The sequence below is a fragment of the Engraulis encrasicolus genome, chromosome 15 (genome assembly GCF_034702125.1).
Source record: "Engraulis encrasicolus isolate BLACKSEA-1 chromosome 15, IST_EnEncr_1.0, whole genome shotgun sequence".
In the NCBI taxonomy this organism is placed as follows: Eukaryota; Metazoa; Chordata; class Actinopteri; order Clupeiformes; family Engraulidae; genus Engraulis; species Engraulis encrasicolus.
The window spans coordinates 21,725,922-21,749,921 of NC_085871.1; the positions used below are offsets into that span (position 1 = coordinate 21,725,922).

The window sequence follows — 24,000 nt, forward strand, 5'->3', positions numbered from 1 at the left end:
TTTAAACATTAATTTTATGCACTGAAAAACTAATTTAGTTGACATTTGGTCTTTATCCTGCTATAAATCTCTTTGGGTTGGTTTGGACCCGAACACCACAAATGCCACTCTTGATGATATTTTTTAATATTAGAGAAAAACTAATAAAATAAATTTGGGGATTGTTGTACTCTCATATCAGCTGTAATACATGGACAACATAATCACTAATTGTATGACTTTGGGAGGTATTATTAGTGAATTTATGCAGATTTTGATAGTTTTGGTCATCAAAAACGATTTGCATAATGTAAGATAAAAGATCTTTAAAGTCAAAAAGATGAATATATCAAGTAATATTTCCATGGATATGAAAAGATAACAAGTTAGCCATGAGATGAAAAACAATATTTGATGATAACTAGTGTTTTTAGGTATTTTATAGCTGAGTTTTGTTATCACGGGTCAAAAATGACCCGAACACCACAGGTGTATGCAGCTTATGAACACAACACAAGGGTTAAGTATTGAATCAGAATGAAATGTGCAAGAATCCCCTTATCCAGTGGCAGTGCATGGATGGTTGTGAAGTGTCAGTTATTGTTTTGGGCTATTTCGTAAGACACCTACACTTATTGGAGAAGTTCCTCCTACCTGTGAATAGCCGATGGGAATCCGTTCATGAGGGTTATTGCGAGCTGGTCTTGGCGCTGTGGGCAGTTGATCGGCACCCGGGCCTGCTCTCTATTTCGTATTGAAAATCACTGTTCGCCGCGTCTCCAGCGTTCATTCGTTATGAAGTCTAGGAACTAGTCTATGGAATGTTTGTAGTGCTGATGGCTTCAGTGCGCGGGGATTGCAGAAGCAGCAAATCACCGTGGACTAACGCAATTCGCGCGCGCCTTTCTTTGAGCTTCATTTTATATGAATGTTTTGTGACAGCATAGGGAGGGAAAGTAATCTCATCGCCCCCTGCTGGCAACGTTCCAACCCCCTGCAGCAAATGAATGTTTTTTTTCTTTGAAAAATTACATCTCGGCCCTGACGACGAAGTAGAAGTAGTGGCAGTCATATTATGGGCATGTTGGCCCGTTTTATCGAACCAGGTGGTAAAATGTTCGGTTTTTCACTGATCTGAGCTGATTTTAATATTCTTTAAAAAGCTAATACAGAACTACACTGACTGGCATGTGTGGCTTGTTTACTCCATGTAATTAGCATAGCCAAATTAGCATAGCCAAACATGAGCCAGAGAGGTGGTTACTCGTCACCACAGAAGCCATCATATCTACTAGAGAATTTAAAACCATACCAAAATGATCGCGTGTATATATGTGTAATAAGAAGACAATGTGGAACTCATAGGATTACAAGACTGTGAAGATATGCGAAGAACTTGCGTTCGTTCGCGTTCATTTGTTTCTCTGTGTTGTCAACGAGGCGCGAAGCACAGCATGCTGGGAGCTGTAGTCCGTTTCCGACCAGATTGGCACAATTTCTATTTTTCTTAAAAGGGCAAAAAATGACTTGAGATTTTCACAGGTAGTAGTTCATGCTATTGCGTACGCTGAAAAATGACTTGTCTATGGGAGTTTCAATAGGATCACCCTGGTGTTTGGAACGTAACCGCTAGGATCGCTGTTTTCCACTTTCCCTCCCAATTGTGAACTTAAACAATCTGCGAGGCTGTAGCTAAGGCTGCTTTTTGATAGCGATTTTGACTGCGGTAATGCATTTCACTTCAATGCTCTGCCCCGGTGTGGCTGCGTGAAGGTGGCTGTGTGAAGGTACGCCAGTTAGTAAGTGGTGCTGCTCAGGGCTCCTCCTCAGTGGTCCTTGCGCACCCTGTGGCAGGCCATGTAATAGCAGCGTGACGAACACACACACAAATTCGGGCGATCACATAACCTCCTCCGGAGGTAAAAATCGATTTGGGAGAATGACAATGGCTTTGCCCTAGAGTTAAAAAGTAATGGTATGGTATCAGAGCTAGAAAACTAGGCTAGAAAATCAATATGAGTCTACATGAAAATGTATATCGTCGGCTTGCTACCAAAACCGCCTAAGTCCGATTTTGGGGTTTTCGGAAAACAGGGGAAAACTAAATTTCCTAGGGGGCGCCAAACATCAGTGGCGGTTCTAGGAAATCTGAGACCCTGGGCAAAGAGCAATTGTGAGTCCCCCCTAATAATTTTGGTCAGAGGAGATTTTTGAAGAACTTTACTCCCTGACCACATCTGCATCATCCTGTCATCCTGTCTGTGTCATTGGTCCATTACAAACAGTACCTGTCTAACATGTTAATTAATTTTATTTGTTTATTTTAAGTGGAGCTGCAAGTCAAACATGAAATGGCTCCTAAGGAACACAAAACACTTAATAATAATAAATTAAAAATTATTTGATGCACCACAACAAGAACAGTACACCGCACATTATTTTGATAGTTATACTATTTTTTTTTATTATTATTCCAAACTTGAAATGGTGAATGATTGAAATATTTTTGTAGACCTTGTAACAGTCTAGCATGCTGGTAAATCTCATACCTACCAACTGATTTTCACAGACTTCTTTTACTTTCCACCACTTTCAGTTATGTTAGCTTTCAATGAAACATTAACATTCTCATTCAAAGTAAACCACTTTTTGTCATTGTGCCAGAGCAATTGCCATGATGGTATTACATTCATTGCTCATGCCAGGGCAGATCCAGATTGCAGTGCCACATAGAGAAAGCTATGCAGTGAGGCCCAATCTCCATGTTGAGGTCCCATCAGTCATGGAGGAGGATGAAGGGGTGGGGCACTTCATTGGTCCTTGTACCTCCTCACAAACTTCCTTCTCCTTGTTTATCATCTTTGGTTAACTTCTGCTATTCTCCATGCTCATAGAGCTGCCCCACCCTCCCAACCTTGCCCATGACAGAGGTAACCTGGTCATAAAACTGTGCCATGCCCACTTCAACACCATGACCGTGGCATCCAGAATATGGTAGAACCACTACTGGATACTGTACACATTGGAGTTAATCAACCCACTGCAGTAATGTGTTGCGCAAGTAATATCAACCTAATGCTGTTCAAAGTCTACATTATAAAATATTAGATAACCGAAGAACTAACAGAATGTCATAGGAGATTGTAGTGTATGGCAGTCTTCTTTAAACCTTTGATAACATCAAATAAAGCACCTGATTAATAAATGCTCAATTTCGTTTTAAGGCTACAACCAGGGCTCTAAATTAACTTTTTCCACCACCAGACAATTTGGCTGGTAGACATTTTTTCTTACTAGCCAAATGGAAGGTCAACTAGCCATTTTTTTTCCTCACCAAAATAAACCATGCGTTAATTGTGTTACTTTTAATTATTTTATTAAACTAGGCTATGTCCTCAACACAGATAAACAATATAAATAGTATACTCAATATAATTCAGTCTATTCTATAATTATTTAGTAATTATATTTGTATTACCTGCATTTCATTATTTTTCATTCCATTTCCATATACAGTACAGACAGCCAAACACTAGCCTATTACCTCACACTACACCATCACCCAAACCTCACATACAGTATGGCCTACAACTCACACAAACACAGCATGCCTTCAACACTAATGTCACACACATACCAGACTTTCAACATTCACTAGCCAAACACACACACAACCAAACACTGCAAAACCTCATATCCCATACACAGCATCACTTCACACAAAGTGGGCCAAATACCATGGACAATGCACAGGAAAGAGATGGAGGAGGAGACGGAGAGGAGAAGGACAGGAGAGAACACCCGCACGGACGCACGCATGCACACACACACACACACACACACACACACAGTGCGTGAATGATGTCTGCATTGTGTGTTTATGCTGCTGCTTCTGCGTGACACCTTCAAGTTCCTCCAGGTCAGATTAACACTAGCTTTACTTACGATGCGCTTGGAATGACAATTACCGGTACACTATGTTAACTAGACGCCACAGAGACCATGCTTACTTTGTTACGTTCATCGCTAGTTTTTGTTTATCTTTTTTTTCACTTACTCGTATATCCATGTCAAACTCGTGCAGGGTCTTTGCGATGGCGTTATTAGGAAACGACAACTACATCGTTTGTAGTTGCGAGGACCTCGCAAATATCTGACGGCAACGACACTGTTTTGACAGACAGCTGTCCTGTTCCTTCACTCACTCACGCCGTTTTCGCTCGACCAATACTCTATTTCACCGTCACAACAGTTACGCTGCTATTACTTGCATTCATCGACACTAACCTTGCTTTAACCACTGCCACATTCTTTTTCACCTGACCAAAACCTACAAAACCGAAGTAATCCGCGCTAGTCCGCTCATTGAACATATTTTATCAACACTAGTTCCAGCGCGCGGGTATCAAACACGCAGCCAATGGATGTGAGGCTGTATTAACAGTGATCCAATGGGTGTGGGCTACATCATGACGGTAGGACTAATGTTCATGGGTAATGTAGGCGACCTGTTGACGTTCATCAAACGGCAGCTACAGATCTGTGCGGGGCGGGCAGCTGTTTAACGTTCAGTCGGGCGCGCGCTACCGGCCAATTTGGCTAGTGGATGATTTTTTCTACCAGCCAAAATGAATTTTCACCCGCATTTGGCGTGTTGGCGGGCGTTAATTTAGACCCCTGACTACAACCATTAATTAATTTAAGGTTACAACCATTGTGTGGTAATACGATTATCTCAGACAGAGATGTCTATGGATGAAGTTTTGAAACATGGCCATGGTCTTTGAAGAGAGAGAGAGGAATAAAAGAAAACTCTTAACAGATGTAAATAAACTGCTTCTTGCATAAACAAGGCCGACAGGCGGACAACAGATGCGTCCCTCTATGCCAGTTCCAACTATGCCATTTTTCCCCCCAAACGCCCCCCTGGCCTCCACCTAGCCTGTCAACGCCCCCCGAGGATGTACTTTTTGTTTATTGGTCATCATGGACACTCCAAATATTGTGGCAGGCAGCAAGGCAGCAAAATGGCGAGACATGGCTTTATTTTTTGCAGTTTAGGGTATAATAAGCTTATCATCATTCTTGGATTTGGAAAAGAACCATAGGCTATGATTTGAAATTTCACATAGCCTAGATGAAGTAGGCTACATTACAAATTACCAGACATTTATTAGGCCTAACAACCTTTAGTATCACGCCATTTCAGCATTATGTGCATGTGGGAAAGAATCTAAACATCGACAAATAATAAATAAATAAAACCGTTTGGGTGAATCATGCGCTTATGGGTTGACCCTTTAGGTGAATTATGGACTTTTTTTCAATACCAGCTTCACCGTCAAGGCACAAAGCAGTGAACTTATCAAATGCACACGACTGCAAAGCAATTACGAAAGACGCGTTCTCTCCTGTACTCTCTCTGAGCGCAACGAAAAGCACCATTGCCCTTCCAAATGGCAGTTGGTTTGATTTTTTAAACTCACTGCATTTTTTTAAAAACACGCATTTTGTGCATTAATAATGTGAAACTCAATTACCCAGAATGCTGCACGTGAGCTCTCTACCCGGGTGATTCTGGAAAACAAACATGGCGGCAACTCGCTTTACTACCTTAATAATGTGTTAATCCGACGCTAGATTTCTTAACTGATGAAAATCGAAGGCAGAAATCAACATTGTAGTGTCTAAATATGAGGTCGATTGGTCTATTTGTGGCGTACATCACGATCGGCTGAGTTGTTGGCCTCACGTTTGTCAGTTAGCCTGTGGCTAGGCTACTTTTCGCCAACGTTAGCATCCGGTTTAGTATAGAAAGGCTATGCTTGCACGCATTCGCTCCGGTCCAAAATGGCAAGTCTGCCGCCTTGTGGCCACAGGAAGGAACAATTTAAAGAAAGCGTTTCAGACGGACAACAATTTAATGACAGCGTTTCAGACGGACAACAATTTAATGAAAGCGTTTCAGACGGACGGACGGACAGACAGACCTTGTTATAGAGATGCTGGACGCATCTAAAAATGGCTAACGGCTGTGATACATGTACGTAAATTCCACCCGCTCTCAACCTGCTCGCTCGCCTCGCGTGGTGACGTAGCATCGTTTCCCGGTCAAATTAGCTTAGCTTAGCAAATGCTGTGGTCAAACAACCGTCTCTCTTCAATCACAAACACTGTATGTACAAATAAAAATGATGAAACAGGAGCGAATATATTGGTCACCTTAACCCAAGTGTCATTTATTTTAAAACCATCTATGAAAAACGACCGGCAGATTTGACACCACCGAAATCAAAACAGCCTCCATTTTTAAATATCCCAGTACTGCTGGTGACGCACGTGACGTCATGGCGTTGAAAGCTCTCCCATTGGTTAACGCTTCGCGGTGCCGCTACATTTTTCAGCCAAGCTCAACTTTCTCGCCTCGCTCGCCCACCGCCCGCCACCCTCGCTTCCCTACGTCACCACCTCTCGCCTCGCTGCCGCGTCCCAACGGAAAATAATGGAACGCCACGCTTCTACCGCTTTGGAAGCGCCCATGTAAATCAGGCGTAAGTAAAGTTAACCAAGTCATTCACATTGACAGAACAATTGTGCACAGGGCCCCAGGATGAAAAGATCGGGCCCCCATACCACCTGCCAAGATCATAATACCCCCTGCCACCTGCAGGAGGGCCCTAGGCCTACAGGCAAATGCCTTCCTTGTCCTCCCTATAGCTACGTTCCTGGTCATTCATTTTCTCATCGGCAGTGTGTGACTTTATACATACAGATTTTTGACTCTGGTGACTGTTGTGATTGATCAATGACCCTGGCACAAAGGCAGGGTGATGCAGCTGTGGTAGGGGAGTAAGTTTATGCAAAAATCTCATTTCGACCAAATTCGGACTTAGGCGGTTTTGGTAGCAAACTGATAATATTATAATACTTAAAAAAACAAGTCCAACAGGCAGACAACAGATGTGTCCATCTATGCCAGTGGTTCTCTGCTTCTTTTTTGCCCCCTCCCCCCCAAAAAAATCCATGCAGGTTTCTTTTTTTTTTTTTTTAAAGCTTGGTGGCTATCTAGCCAAAAGATGTTCAATGTTGAAATTACAATGTCATTTTTTGTTCTGTTTGTTATTTTAAGGAAGAGAATATGTACAAAAATAAAATAAAAATATAATAAAGCATCAAAATGCTTAAACCATGTGAGATCAAAGGCTAGACGGCAAAACGGCAGTAATAAACGCTTATTAGTGTCACTGTATGCACTTATAACAGCGGTAACTTCCTAAAAACACTAAAATCATATTTTAGTTGTTTATTATCATTTCAAAGCGGTTTCCAATGATTGGGAAACGCATCACGGCTGCATTAGCACAGCCGGTTTACCCCACTCTGATTCTATGGGACAAAGATGGCTGACAAAAAGCGTCACGGGTGGACGGACGGACGGACCAACGGACAGACAAAGCCTCTTACGGTGCGCATCCATTTGTCAGTTTGACGCAAGCCGTACCAACGCATTCAATTCATTTTCAATGAAATGCGACAGATCGTCGTTACCGGACTTGCAAAGCATGTTGGGATTCCAGCACGGCGAGCGTGGGTCCGGTGGCACGTCAAAAAGTTGAGCTCTGAAGAAAGTTATGCAAATTAGCAGCGGCTGACGTACTGCGTTACCCAATGACTGTTGAGCACATGAAGATGTCCCATGATACCTGTGGTCATCACGAAGGTGCATTTCCCTCCGTAAAAGTAGATTTTTGACGTCTATCAAACTTTTGGATGTACAAAATATAGACTACAAGCATTTATGTTGCACGTGCTTATGATGCCTGGGTTCAAATGATTATGTTCAATTTCGATCATAAGCATAACAACACGAGGTGAAGCTGTGTGTGAAAAAAACACGTGCCGAGGTCGGTAAGAGTATATTGAACTGTAATATAGGGGCAGTTGGTTTGCTACATCGATAGAAACGGCTAGAAATGTAGATCGATATACTTCCTGTATATAACTCCTGGGCCACGCGAGCTGTAGTAGCAATGCGTCGACACTGGGGTATCCAATACGTCGAGCTGCGTTAACGTAACGCTATAGTGGATCCCGGGCCTTATAGAGATGCATGGGACGCATCTCAAAAAAACATATCTCCTAAAAGTGATCACAGTTCTGGAGGGTGACATTATGCAGCTGATAGAGCACCCATACCATATAGGCTATTAGAAGTGGGCAAACTCAGGCCCGCCCGGGGGCCACATGTGTTGCCTTTAATAGAAAGACAACTTTTAATTGCATATTCATACGGTCCCTCAAAATTCTTAAAATGGCTACCTAAAACAGGGGTCTTGCGAACTTTAGATTAACTGAGTACATAGGCTACGTTTTAATACATTGTAAATTCAAAACACTATTTGGAAATGGCTTACACTTACACTATTTCTAATCATTGATACAGGAAAGTTGCCAGCGACATCTTGACCTTCGCTCAACATTGTAAACTTAATGTGGCCCTTTGGCCAAAATAATTGCCCACCCCTGCCATACACAGTATGGACAAGATGTCCATGGGAATTGTGATTCGAGTCTGGCATGGGTCATTTCATATCCAAACCTCCATCTGTAATGTAATGTGATGTCCGATCAATAAAGGCACAAAAGCCCATATGCTTAAAGAAATGACCATGGCTCAGTCCTGGGCGTAATGAAATGGAAGGGTCCAGAAAAGGTCACTCAGTCATTCTCACTTCACCGTGCAAGGATGAATGTGGCCTTTTATTCCGGTCATGTTCTCTCCCTTGTCTCCTGAACGCCTGAGTGAGCTGGACGACTCATTTAGTAGATTGATTTACAATCTCTCTCTCTCTCTCTCTCTCTCTCTCTCTCTCTCTCTCTCTCTCTCTCTCTCTCTCTCTCTCTCTCTCTCTCTCTCTCTCTCTCTCTCTCTTCCTCATCCTCCTCCTTCTCTCACATAATTTCTCCCTGCTTTTTCCTCTCTCTCTTTCTCTGCCTCCCATCTGTCACTCTCTACTTAAAGTTTCTCTCCGTCATTCCCCATTTGATCATTCCTCACAGTGTCACTATAAAACTTTATAAAGCAATGCCATTCGTGCATGCCCCTTCACTACAATAAAAAAAGAAAGAAAGAGGTGACCATTGCCCACAGTACTCTGGCACTGTTTCATTACCGTACCGTACTTGTACTCAGGGCCGGCCCAAGCCTTTATGGGGCCCTAAGCAAAATTAAATCCGGGGCCCCCCATACCAGATATATAGTGGCTCTTGTTTCATTCAAAAATATGAGTAGGGAGACTAGAGAAGAATTCATTTCTTCCTGGAACTCCGATGCTCATGGGGGGCCCTGGTGTCTTGGGGGCCCCTAAGCATAGTTCTTAAGCGTAGTTCGCTTATGCCTCGGGCTGGCCCTGCTCGTACTAACTTTATTCCTTCCTTTCCTTCTGCTGTAAATTAAATCAACATTGTGTGGCAAATGGCTCCCGTTGCTTGATAAGTGCCAAAGCCAGGCCCCCGTGTCATTATGCCTGCTAACCAGACCATGAAATGAACTCATTCACAGAAAGATGCCTGGAGGGATGGATGGGATGGGATGGGATGGGGAGGGAGGGGAAATGACATGCCGCATGTCAAAACTAAAAGTATCTACCATAGCTGTCTTACAAGACCGGAGAGAGAAACAAATGCACCATTCATGCGAAGTGCATTCCATATCAGAAACCAAATGCTGAAATACTGTAGGCCTACATAGTAATGGTCGAACGAATTTGTTGTCTTATATTGTTTCAATTTGACATGGTCACAGTTACAGTTACATTCATGCCAGTGGGAAGATAGCAGAAAAAGCTATACATTGTAGGATAAAAGTGGTTATCTTATAGAGCGTGGTCTGATAGAGCCTGGCAAACCACCTCCTAGACAGGTAACTGTACATGGCAGTATCAACATGTATCTTTCAAAAGTTCTCCATAGTATGCAAAGCTAACTCCTAATGCCACATATGTACATGTATGTAAACTAGTAAGACTACTTTAAGCATAGTCATTTATGTGGGCTTAGAATTCATTTGAATTTTAGACCACAAGGTCACAGGAAAACTTATTACAATATGTGGCAAGATACACAAAAGTAGGCTTGCAGTTTCACTAGGGTGAAACCCAAGCATTGTTGATCTATGGTATTGCTCATCTGTGGTTGAATGAATCTGGTCTCTGTGAAATACAAAGAATTTGAGCTTCTCATATTCATATCCTGTTGGACAGTGTGTGGGGTTTCTTTACACTTGAATGACAATTGACCACAGAATGGGAAAAGCTCAAATATACCTCAGAGACGACAAGGTTCAATCACAGATGAGCAACACCACTTCCCTATGGGAAGCGTTTGCAATATCTCTTGAGAAATGTCATCACACCTAGCAGCATGACATAGGTGAAGAAGAAAAAGACAGAGGAGAGAAAAGACAGATGGGGAGAGGGAGAGAGAGAAAGAGACAGAGAGTGTGTGAGAGTGAGAGAGAGAGAGAGAGAGAGAGAGAGAGAGAGAGAGAGAGAGAGAGAGAGAGAGAGAGAGAGAGAGAGAGAGAGAGAGAGAGAGAGAGAGAATTGACTGATCAAGAGAAGGGGGGATGGGGGATCAAAACACAGAGGGGAGAGAGAGAGAGAGAGAGTGTGTGCGCGCGCGAGAGAGAGAGAGAAACAGACAGACAGACAGACAGAGACAGGGTTAGAGACAAACAGACAAAGGCAGAGACAGAGAGACTGACAGAGGGACATAGGTGGGGAGACAACTGTTGATCATCATCTGATCAAGGGAAGGGTGATGGGGTAGCAAAACACAGAGGGATGAGAGAGAGAGAGAGAGAGACAGAGACAGAGACAGAGAGAGAGAGAGAGAGAGAGAGAGAGAGAGAGACAGATAGACACAGAGCGACAGAGAGAGGCAACGAGGAGAAGTAGAAGGAGAAGGAAAAGCAAAACAGAGGGGTAAAAGCCAGAAGGTGAGAGATGTAATGATATGCAACAGTGTACCGATGGGGAAGCAACACCTCCCCATACCGGCTGTCAAACGCACACCTGCCACGCCACGTACACATCTGCGCCGCTAACGCAATAATGGCGACACAGGGAGTCGAGTTGCTGAGCACTGTGCTCTTTGGTACACAGCAACCCTTCCACCCCCAACAGAGACACACACACATACAAACACGCACGCACGCATGCACACACGGCACACAGGCATGCACGCACCCATGCCCGCATACACACCCACACACTGACACACACAGACACCAACTGTTCTCTCTCATCTTCCTCCTCCTTTTCCTCCTCCCAACTTGTCATCCTCCACTCCTCCTCCCATGCTTCCCTTCTCACTGTTCTGTGTCTGTTTTTACCCCCCACCCCCTTAACCGCTATCCGTTCAACCCGTCCTCCACTCCATTCCTCCCATCTCATCTCCACTCTCAATCCGCCCACTCCCCGCTGCCTACACATCCGCCCCTCCTCATCTCCACTCCCACTCCCCGCTCTTTGTACTCCTTTACCCACCCTCACCACCCTTCAACCTGTACCCCACTCCACACCTCCCACCCTGGGCTTGCGAGTAAACAACTTCACACCTGGAGCGAGCAGAGAAGGGGGATGGGGGAGCAAAAACACAGAGGAGAGGGAGAGAGAGAGAGAGAGAGAGAGAGAGAGAGAGAGAGAGAGAGAGAGAGAGAGAGAGAGAGAGAGAGAGAGGCGCAGAGACAGAGAGACAGGGAAAGAGAGACAGAGACAGAGATAGAGACAGACAGGCAGAGACAGAGAGACAGACAGACAGAGGCAGAGACAGAGAGACAGAGGGACAGAGGTGGGGAGACGACTGTTGCATGCATGCATGTGTCCTCATCATCAGCTTTAAACAGACAGACAGAGAGAGAGAGAGAGAGAGAGAGAGAGAGAGAGAGAGAGAGAGGAGAGAGGAGAGAGAGCAATAGAGCACAGCTGCTGTATGGCGTGCATCGCAGCAGTAAGCTACGCTAGCTATGCTCTTGATAATAATGGGAATAATTACCATGGTCCATCTCCTCACATGCCCAAAAGCCCCACACCTCTCATTTGCCATTCATGCCGCGGCGTTCACCCTAATCAGAGCCTCGCTTGAAGGCTGTGCCATCTGCACAGTCTACAGTATCATGCGGAGACCCAGGCTGATGAAGGATACGAAACGCTCTTTTACAAAAACGTGATGTATTCATGCTCAAAAACATTACAAGAATTAAGTGTTTTTTGTCATGTTTCTCAGTTATTAGAACTGTGCTTTTGAGATTGAATTCGGTATGGAACTATATGATTACATTGCAGTTCTCCTTGACCAATGCTGTCTTAAATGGAGATTTTAAACACTCTGACAAAATTGTGTTTCAATCGCTTTTGTTGGGTTTTGAGAAATAATTCTTCATATGTTCCCTTCTTCGCTGCATACTGTAGCGTACCTCAAATGGCATGAGTTGCATTGTCTCGTAGAATGGGAATTAGTTTATTTGTTTATTTTAAGGCTATCCAACGACTCATCTTGGAAATTGCATATTTAACCACCATTAATTGTGACTTTTATTCCATGTTTAATGGTTTTATTATTAATTTGCATTTCAAGAGAGTTTAACCCATATATGTCGGATGCTGTGTAGCACAATGAACAAGGTCTACTGCAAGTCTTCGCTTTTTATGCAATTCGTTTAATGTTCTTATGTTTTTATCTTTATATTGTGTTTTAATTCACCACAAAAATAATAAAGGAATAATCCAAACCCAATCGCCATCTGCATCACTCATTGACCGATGTACAAAACATTAGCACAGTGGAAACATCCCCACACATTTTTGAATATTTTGAACTCAACATCAGACTGCTGAAGAATGTGTCTTTATCTTAATCTCTAGGTGTATATTTTACTTTCTGTACTTTTATATGTATTCTGATTTTGTGATGTAGGCATAGGCTTATAATGTCTACATGTTCTGCCATGTTGTATTGTTTGTTTTAATGTTATTTTGTTTTATGATACCTTAGGGCGATGGCTGAATCACACAGACCATGACATGACCAAGAGAATCTATTCACTTGTAGTAAATAACAACGAAAGAAAGCCCCCCACATTTGGGCTTACATTGCCCATGGGGACCGCGGTTCGAGTCTGGCCGGGGTAATTTCCCAGCCCTACCCCATCTCTCTCTCACAACCGTTTCCTGTCTCCTCTCATACTGTCCTGTCATAATAAAGCCCAAAAAGCCCCAAAAAATGCATTAAAAAAAAGAAAGAAAAAAATGTGGACATAACCAACTGGCCTTTAGCCTCCCAGGTGTGCTGACATGCTGGTCCTGTATTTGATTGCAAGCTCGTTAGTTACAGTTACTCCTCCTCATCTGCCCTGCTTGTACTGGTCATTAAAAACACACCAGCTGTGAGGAACCACACAGTCAGTGTTGCAAGAGCTGCTGGAGAGAACGTGTGTGTGTGTGTGTGTGTGTGTGTGTGTGTGTGTGTGTGTGTGTGTGTGTGTGTGTGTGTGTGTGTGTGTGTGTGTGTGTGTGTGTGTGTGTGTGCGCGCGCTAAATAGCTTTGTTTGTGTAGCACAATGCATAAGACATGCTGCTCAATGTGCTTAACCGTTAGATCAGTCGTTCTCAAACTTTTTCCATCATTCCCCCCTTCAGAGGGTCTGAATGCTTCTCAGCCCCCCCCCAAACAAAAAGCAATAGCAGTACTCGCTCAGACTGATTTCGCGATCGCTGCGCAGAATCAAAGGAAAGGTGACTGGTGAGATTACACAGAGAGGGACTGCAGTCGAATGCAGATGTGTGTTCATTTCCTATGCTATTCAAATTCATGACAATTAATAATATAATGTTGGTGAGAGCTTTACATTTATTGACTGGTGAGTCAGGAAATCATTTCCTTGGGGAGAAAAAAAAACAAAATCGAATGTCACACGCCCCCCCTGTGATGCCGCCAGGAGGGCTTACGCCCCACTTTGAGAAACACTGCGTTAGATCATGATGACTGTAGTTCATGTCATGCGGTATGTGGAGATGGCTGTTAAGTAGTCAAGGCAATGATACGACGTATCTTGTAAGACAGTGGGACAGCCTGTGTATGTGTGCGTGCGTATACATGTGCATGTGTGCTTGTGTGTGTGTGTGTGTGTCATGTGGAGCATAGAAAAAGCATGGCTTAAGCCCTCCTATGTGTGTGTGTGTGTGTGTGTGTGTGTGTGTGTGTGTGTGTGTGTGTGTCTGTTTGTGTGTGTGTGTGTGTGTGTGTGTGTGTGTGTGTGTGTGTGTGTGTGTGTGTGTGTGTGTGTGTGTGTGTGTGTGTGTGTGTGTGCGTGCGTGCATGCGTACATGCGTGTGTGTGTGTGTGTGTGTGTACATGCGCACATGTTCAGGTGTGTGTATACATGTATGTGTGAGAGAGCGAGATGCGAGATAGGCAACAGTACTACAAAAAAGTCTTGTGGGACTCTGGCGGTGGCTGCTGCTCTCGACCACAGTAATCCGCTCCACAAATGAGCGGATCACCATTCAGCTTGCCGCCGCGGTTCTCCCCCGTCTGTGTCAGCCCCTTTCAATTACCGTCCAGATAACGTGCCCTGGTTCTGCCACTCTGCGCCGCCTGCCTTGTCCCCCTTTTTTTCCACAAATCCCTAGCCACTATATCCGCTCTCCCCTCCATCCGTAACACCACAAGGCAGCCATTAGCGGATGGTTCGACGTGACGGAGCCCGAATTGTTTGACTCCGAACGCTAACACGTCTAACAAGTGTTGAGATTTGCTTTTCGACAAGGCAGCTTTAGCTTAAATCACGACAGGCACTTTGATCTCTGGGGTAATATTTGCATTCGAGGGATTCATGTTCGCCAGAGCTGAGAGTGAGGCAGTACATTTATCAAAAGGACTCGCCCACTCACTTGGTGAGTTACGTAAGTATCCCACTGTCCCATTGAACTGGTCTTATACTGTATTATTATGTACAGTATCCCTCCTTATCTTACCAGATGCCACAGATGGGAAACAAAAATCATACACAGAGACCTGTAAAAAAATATACATTACAAAATACAAAGAGTGTCATGGATATTAAAAAAAAGTGTGTCTGTATGTGTGCCTCTGCATGTGTGTGTGTGTGTGTGTGTATGGTGCTGCGTGCGTGCGTGCGTGCGTGATTGTGTATGTGTGTGTGATTGTGTGCGTTTGCTTGTGTGTTTGCGTGTGTGTGTGTGTGTATGTGTGTTTGCATCTGTGTGTGTGTGTGTGCGCGCGTGTGTTTGCATCTGTGCGCGTGTGTTTGCATCTGTGTGTGTGTGTGTGTGTGTGTGTGTGCATGTGTGTCCGTGTGCGTGTGCGTGTGTGTGTGTGCGTGCGTGCGTTGGGTTTCCGTACCTCTCTGATGGCCGTACAGAACTCGCTCTGCAGCACCTTCTTGAGAGACTGGAGTTTGTGGCCCGGGACGTCTCCTGACTCCTGAAGCTTCTCCAGCAGCTCAATGGCCCTCGCCACGTCTGGAGAGAGAGAGAGAGAGAGAGAGAGAGAGAGAGAGAGAGAGAGAGAGAGAGAGAGAGAGAGAGAAAGAGAGAAAGAGAGAAAGAGAGAGATTTAAAATGACTTTATTGAGCACTGTAAACAACCAAGCTTGCAAACAACTATTACTATGCTCTCAAATAGAGAAGGACAAAGAGAGCGAGAGAGAGATAGAAACACAGAGAGAGAGAGAGAGATACAGAGAGAGAGAGGGAGAGAGAGAGAGAGAGAGAGATGAATAAAGACAGAGAAACACAGATAGAAAAAGGGAGAGTGTTGACAGAAGGAAAGCGGGGGAGAAGAAAATGTATAGAGAAAGGAGAAATATTCATTGCACAGGAAAAAGACCAAGACAGATACAGAGAACGCATGGATGGGTGGAGGAAGTGGAGGAAGAGTAGGAGGCAGAGAGAGAGAGAGAGAGAGAGAGAGAGAGAGAGAGAGAGAGAGAGAGAGAGAGAGAGAGAGAGCGCTGGATGCAAAAAACATGGCTGAATGCATTAACAGTAAAGCCTCCTGGTGCGAAAGACCATGCCTGCCTGCCTGCCTATGCAACCAATCGATTGCGGGGATAATGGAAATGGACTTGCTTACTCAGGGCGCAGCGATAGGGTGCAAGGTGTGTGTGTGTGTGTGTGTGTGTGTGTGTGTGTGTGTGTGTGTGTGTGTGTGTGTGTGTGTGTGTGTGTGTGTGTGTGTGTGTGTGTGTGTGCGTGTGTGTGTGTGTGTGTGCATGCAGGGGTGCCGACAGGGGGGACAAAGGGGACAGTTGTCCCGGGCCCAGGGAGAGAGGGGGCCCAGAATTGGGTCCTCATTACATTGTATCTATTGGGCTGGGGGGCCCTTTCAGATGACTTTGCCTTGGGCCCAGCCAAAGCTGTCAGCGGCCCAGCGTGTGTGTGTGTGTGTGTGTGTGTGTGTGTGTGTGTGTGTGTGTGTGTGTGTGTGTGTGTGTGTGTGTGTGTGTGTGTGTGTGCGTGCGTGTGTGCATGTGTGTGTGTGTGTGTGTGTGTGCGTGCGCACACCCGTGTCTGTGTGTGTGTGTGTGGAGCAACAGAGAGCAATCACGCCATCTGGCACTTTGCATCAGCCCACCACCAGCATTGGAAAGCAGGTGAATGAGCGAGTGAGGGTGTGAGAGAGTGAGTGAGAAACAAAGTGAGACACTGAGCGTCTCAAAGTGAAGAGGAGGAATAAGTGAGTGAATGAACAAGTGAGTGTGTGATTGAGTAAGTGAGCAAGCCAGTGAGTGAGCGAGTGAGTGACTAAGTGGCTGAGAATGTTTGTTCATGAGTCAGTGAGTGAGTGAGTGACAGAGTGAGTTCATGAGTGAATGAGTGAGTGATCGAATGAGCAATTGATTGAGTGAGTTGAGTGAGTGAGCAATTAATTGAGTGAGTGAGTGAGTGAGTGAGTAAATGAGTGACAGTGAGTGTGTGTCTTTGACTGAGAAAATGAGAGAACCAGTGATTGAGTGATGGAGAAAGTTGATGTGAGCAGTGACGATTTTCGGAAATCTGAGGCCCTGGGCAAAGAATAATTTTGAGTGAGTGAGTGAGTGAGTGAGTGAGTGAGTGAGTGAGTGAGTGAGTGAGTGAGTGAGTGAGTGAGTGAGTGAGTGAGTGAGTGAGTGAGTGAGTGAGTGAGAGATGAAAGTGTGTTAGTGAGTGAGTGATTGAGTGAGCAATTGATTGAGTGAGTGAGTGAGTGAGTGAGTGAGTGAGTGAGTGAGTGAGTGAGTGAGTGAGTGAGTGAGTGAGTGAGTGAGTGAGTGAGTGAGTCAGCGAGCGAGCGAATCAGGGAGCAAGAAAGTGAGCGAGCAAGCGAGCTGAATGCATGAGCGAGGGGGCACCACTACACACACCAAACCAAGGCACATTTTCTAACGAGAGGAAAAAGGTACCACCTGGATCACCTGCGGGCTACTGACTCCAATTTGACATTCCAAAAGAGAAATTGACATACGGATACAGAACACACACCGGAACAGATCAAGCTCCCACCAAAATTGACTCATTTGCGAGACCAAGGCGGTCTGCCTGTGTGAGAGCTGGCAATGTGCATGTGAATTGTCTGAGGAGAGAAGAGGACAGTCTCTGCTGTGTTAGTAGAGAGAGGAGCTGACCTATTTCTTACACAGTGCTACCAGTCAGTGCTGGACAGCTCACAGTTCTGGACACAGCCTGAATTGGCTCCTTCCGTGTCAGCATTAGAGGCCTAAACGATGACGTCTCATGCAAATAGCCTTCATCAGCAGTGAACCTGATGAAGCAATAGCGAAACGCGTTGTTCACCAAATAAACTACCAGCAAAGATACCAGTTTGCGGTGATTCATCCTTCATTTACTTGGATTACTCTTACTGCATATCACCAGCACCTGGACAGTGGTTGTGCACAGGGCACTTTGAGCCTTCATCATATATCGTGAATTGCCATTACAATACAACACAATACAACCTGTATTTTTATAGCACAATATCACAACCAAAGTTGTCTCAAAGCACTTTCAAAATACACATGCACACGGGGTTTATGTGAGAAGGTGCATAAGTTTTACGTAAAACATTGGCATTGGCATTGGCAATGTGTACATTGTCACTGTGATACCATTTGCTTTTGGTATTGATTTTTCCCTATAAAATAAATATATGGGTAAATGTGTTGATTGATTTTTTTTTGATTGGTTGGTTGACTGACTGTAGTAGCCTCTTAGTGCAGATGGGTTCACCGGTGGGCCTATTCACTATTTGCTGAAAATACTCAACTACATCATAACAACACTGCCATGACAGTTCTGAGAGCCTTAAGTAACTGATTAAGACATAACCATTACAATTTTAGTGACAGTAAGGTTATAACATAGCCTCTGCCCTATGGGGTTAATATCAACAAGCGACTGAATCAGCAACTGCAATATGTTAACCCCTTCTAAGTTTGAGCACGCTTGTTCACATAAAGGCAGATCATGATTCATACTGTTATCACCTCTACCACCCACCTACACATGCCAACAGCTCCACATTTGGACTGGTGTGTGTGTGTGTGTGTGTGTGTGTGTGTGTGTGTGTGTGTGTGTGTGTGTGTGTGTGTGTGTGTGTGTGTGTGTGTGTGTGTGTGTGTGTGTGTGTGTGTGTGTGTGTGTGTGTGTGTGTGTGTGTGTGTGTGTGTGAGAGAGAGAGCCTCCCTGTGTGCGTGCATGCGTGCAACTGTAGATACTGTATGTTGAGATTGTTGTGTGTGTCTTCTCAGTACGGTTAGGAGTCCTGAGAAGTAACACCTGTGACATCAGCTCCATTTGGGACTCTCTTTCCATGTAGAAAGATAATACTTACTTATAATATCTATTTAGGGCCAACATTATTTTTAGAATTACTTATATTTCTATTTACTTTGAGTTAATATTGACGAGATATTCTCATATCATGTCTTGTAAAGAGATATGGCAATGCTGTTCACCTGTAATGTTGGGCTTAAGCTACATTCTCTGGTATTAATTCCCTGGGGTGCCTAAGGGCTTCCGCACACCGGCTCCGACAAAGTGCTGCGCACTGCTCAGCTAAATTTCGATTCCATTGTTTTCAATAGAACCACGCACACTGGCGCCGATGTCCACGGACATTCACCGATGTCGGAGAACAATTAGAGACAAGTTCTATTTTGTCGGCGCCGTCCATTGACTATCAATGCAATGTTCGTGTGAAATTGGGTTTGGGGGTCCGAATTCTGTCGGAAGCAAAAGTGCGCCGCAGTGCTGTCGGAGCCAGTGTGCGGCCGGCCTAATAGCATGGCCAGGAAATTCCACTGTGACTGAGTGTCGGTGGGAGGGCGGCCAAAGCTTGATGATATCCATCAGGTCATCTCAGGCACTCTTCATACAATACGTCACTGCATTGCTCATCGCATAATGAGGAGTCTGGACACAATTGTGTTTCATGCCAACAATATTAAAAAGAAAAATGTAAATCCAAAGAAACACAACAAAATTAAAATGCAATGAAATCCATACAAGTCCATGCACATTGGTGTTACAAAAAGTCCACTTTGACTTGTACATTTTAACTTCAGCTGATGGCGCTAAATACATGTTGGCACCAGTTAGCCTACTGAAGGTGAATGCATCCCCCTTGTGAGCACCATTGAGACTTGGCTTTATTTACAAAACAGCAAGGGGCTACAAGGGCACTCTGACTGAGGCGAAAAACCAATAAGAGCGGTTAGGGCAGTCAGGCACAGCCAGACAGCAGACAGCAAAAAAGCTATTAACACCTCGAGAACCACCTAGGACACGGCATTGCAAAAAGAACAATGGTTGCCAGGAAATTGATTGCCAGGACAGTATCATGCTACACCATGACAAACATCTTTTTTGGCAATCAATCTATTCCCAAGCCTGTGACTTTTTTAATATGAGAATGTACTGCACTTGGAAACTCAATTCAGAAATCTAGTGTTGTGAATGAATGTTCGCAAAATACTACCGTCTACTTCACTAGACATTGAGCCGTTTTGACAATAACAATGATCGCACAGGCCAGAACTCGAGACGTCACATGGATTGACACTTCACAACAGTCAATAAACTCTTATCGTAGTGTACTGCCCAAGGCGCCATATCGACAAAGAGCATTAGTCATCAGAAAGGGATGTCCGATAGATATATCCGGCCTGTACAAACACAAAACGGCATCAGCAGTTTGGCCAGCCGGCTTGAGCTCTGTGGACATAAAAGGAGAAGTGATCAATTGGAGAAGACTCGTCTGGCATATTTCAATATCTCTGGACCAGGCAACTGACAGACGGAATTAACCATCGTCTCCCCTCTCTAGCCAGGCACCCCATACTTCTGTTCCATTTGCTTGAACTGTTTGCAATTAGTTTTGACATCTCGAATGAAGAAACCATCACAGCATTTTTGTAGAAAATGTTCTCTCTGCCCAGTGCTGACAGCTTACAGCTCTCTGCACCAAAGAGAGAAGTGGTGGGGGGTGGAGCGTGGGTAATTAGTGCGAGTGAATGGGGCATCCTTTATGAAAAGCCCACTTACAGAATAATCGCCGCACATCACCAGAAGCGACTGAAAAGCCTCCCTCACACAGTCACAGACTAATGCATTGCAAACAACACTGCCATGGTGGGTAAATTGCTCCATATTTCTACTATGCCGCCCTCCCTTCCCTCTCAAGATCCCTTCCAGCTAGTCTCTCACTGTTAGATACGTGCCCATCATGCATGGCTGAACTTTTGCCCCTCATTGAGTTCAATGCCACCACCGCCGCCACCCTCGCAGTCTCAACCACCCAGCCACCACTCCACTCCACTCTACCACCCTCTCGTCTCCCTTGACAAACAGTACTGCTCGTTAGGAGAGAGGCCATGGAGCCGATGACAGGCCTTGAAACGGTGAAAGTCTCTTCCCCAAGTTGCATTATATTAGGGGTAGGAAACTCTGTGTGTGTGTGTGTGTGTGTGCGTGCGTGCGTGCGTGCGTGCGTGCGTGCGTGTGTGTGTGTGTAGGGTTGAGACGTTCCTGTGCTGTGCATTTCAGGACTTTATTGCTCATTACGAGCAGGTCTGGGGACAGGGGATGAGGGAACAAGCGATCGAACGAACAAGAGTTATCTTCTCAACGCCTCCCGCACTGTGTGTGTGTGTGTTTGTGTGTGTGTGTGTGAGTGTGTGTGAGTGTGTGTGTGTGTGCGTGTGTGTGCGTGTGTGTGTGTGTGTGTGTGTGTGTGTGTGTGTGTGTGTGTGTGTGTGTGTGTGTGTGTGTGTGTGTGTGTGTGTGTGTGTGTGTGTGGTGTGTGTGTGCGTGTGTCTCTGTGTATGTGCACGCGTGTGAGTGTGTGTGTGATTGCGTGTGTGTGCGTGCGTGCGTGTGTGTGCGTGTGCGTGTGCGTGCGTGCGTGCGTGTGTGTGTGTGTGTGTGTGTGTGTGTGTGTGTGTGTTTATATGTGTGTGTGTATTTGTGTGTATGTGTGTGTGTGTCGCTCATTAGCACCAATTGCTTCAGCCACATCAAGGGGAGCCGCCCTGTCAACTATTTCAACTATTTAGAGAACACGCTTCACAGAACTAAATGGCGCGTTCAGCATTTTCTCCTCTTCTCTTCTTCTTTTTTTTCTCTAAATTCGGAACTGGAACTGTTCCTTCTATCATTCCCTTCAGGGCCGCTGATAGCTTTGGCTGGGCCCGGGACAAAGATATCTGAAAGGGCCCCCTCACCCTATACATGCAATGTAATGAGGATCCAATTCTGGCCCCCCTCTCTCACTGGGCCCTGGGCCACCACCCCCCCCCTTTCGGCATCCCTGTTCCCTTGTATTGCCTTGCCTTTAATGGGAGCTTATCAGCACATGTACATGCGCAAGTTTGTTTCCGCTTGCGTTTAGTATTTTTTTTCCTGATTAGTTTCCCCACTTGGAGTTGCAGAGCTTTACAGGCATATTAACCCCCCTACAGAGCACTGCATGAAGTATGGGCATCTGCTTAAATGTTGGCTTCCGGCTTGACTCAAACTACACCATTCTCATACTTATTTTCAGCTTTAGGACCCAATTACTAATGGTAGCCTCTTACTGCAGATGGGGTCGCCGGTGGGCCTATTCACTATTTGCTGAAAATACTCAACTACATCATAACAACATTGCTATGACAGTGAAGAGAGCCTTAAGTAACAGATTAAGACATATAGACATAACAATTTTGGTGACATTAAGGTTAAAACATAGGTGCTGCGCTAAGGGGTTGAGCAACTGCGTTTGTGCTTGTGTGTGTGTGTGTGTGTGTGTGTGTGTGTGTGTGTGTGTGTGTGTGTGTGTGTGTGTGTGTGTGTGTGTGTGTGTGTGTGTGTGTGTGTGTGTGTGTGTGTGTGTGTGTGCTTCCCTGTGTGTGTGCATGTGTGTGCTTCCCTGTCTGCGTGCATGCATGCGTGCAACTGTAGATACTGTATGTTGTGTTTGTTGTGTGTGTCTTCTCAGTGCGGGTAGGAGTGCTGAGAAGTTACACCTGTGCCTAGGTGTAATGGCTTAAGCCATACAGAGAGTTCTGATGGACCGGCTGTGATCAAGAAGAGGACAGCCCATGAAAGCCTCACGGGACACAAAAGAGTACCCATTCTTTTTGTAATACAGTCACAATGTGACCAAAAGCAGAACTTGAGAACCTTTTGCTGTCAGTTCACATTTGAGTCCACTTAAAGAGGACTGAGTTTGGTTCACTTAAAGAGGACTAAATGTGAAAATACCCTAAAAGAGTCGAAGGCGTCCACCTTTCTGTCGAAACAAAACTACAGGGTTGCTCTAATAGAAAATGTACCACCTTAGCATACCCAAGGGACTATGTCTGCTTTCTAGAAGACCTCTACCCTCTAGGTTTCAGACTTTCGGGTTTAATCTGCATGTTTACTATAGGAAATATGAAAACAACGCATAGACTACATTTCTGTGTCTTGCTCCCTAAGTAGGCTTACTATGTTTTGTACTGGTTTCATCTACTGTGGGCCAAGCAACAAACTGGCATTCAATCTCTGTCCTGCTGGTGTAGTGTGTTGAATGAAAATAGAGAGCAGAGTAGACCGAGTCTGAGTCTAACACCTCATTCTGTTCAGTGGCTGATGTGTAGACAGAACACAGGGTTTCTGAAACTGGAGCTGACATTTGCAGACTTATTACACTTTCAGCCAAGGTCAGACACATTGGAATGAATTTCACAGTTCAGACACAGTGGATAAAATCTACTCTTCCGTTTTTTTCGTGAGCTATTGCTGAATTATGTTTCTGCCAGGGTAATCAAAAACAGAAGGGGGTACCAGTATGATACAGGCTGGGCACAGACCTGTATCATACCAAAATGATTGGAGTGGGGTCCAATACATTTCTTGAGGCAGCTCCCAATTTCTAATGGTACCCATTTTTGATCTTTCTATCAGGCTGTTATCACAAGCCTGTTTGCAATCAGGGGCAAAAATTGAGACTTAACCAATTCTGAAATTCAGGAAAATGGAAATAATATCTTGCAAAAAATATATATTAACCAATTCTGAAGTGCGAGTAAACAGAAAAGATATCTTGGAGTGAAAACAAAATGAAATGATACCCCAGGCAAAGAGGAAACAGCCTACTCCTGCCAGCCAATATCAAAAAGTCTGATATTGCTTTCGTGATGGCGCATACTAATGGCTGCAAGTTGCTGTTTTGTAATCGGAGAGAGGAAATGAGTGAAGGAGAGGCACGGAGGAAGAGGCATCCTGCTGTTTCCACCACAGCTCTCAGATGAGATGATGAAATCCTCCAGATGCCTCACGTATGTCCCCCCAAATAACTGAATTCAGAGCCGGATTTACCAATAGGCAGACGAGGCAGTTGCCTTGGGCCCCCATCAAAACTGTCCACTAAATAGAGCCTCAAACAATGGTGAAGTTCTCAGACCTGTATTTAACTGGATCACACTGCACTCTC

The 24,000-nt window shown here is 44.7% G+C and overlaps 1 protein-coding gene across 1 annotated transcript in view; it reads right to left on the reverse strand.

Moving 5' to 3' along the window:
- The window catches only part of lin7a (lin-7 homolog A (C. elegans)), a 96,825-nt gene that overhangs the window by 59,808 nt on the left and 13,017 nt on the right, over positions 1–24,000 (reverse strand). The window contains exon 2 of the mRNA XM_063217226.1: positions 15,406–15,524. Coding sequence (XP_063073296.1) covers positions 15,406–15,524 — 119 coding nt within the window. The remainder of the gene's footprint in view (positions 1–15,405; positions 15,525–24,000) is intronic.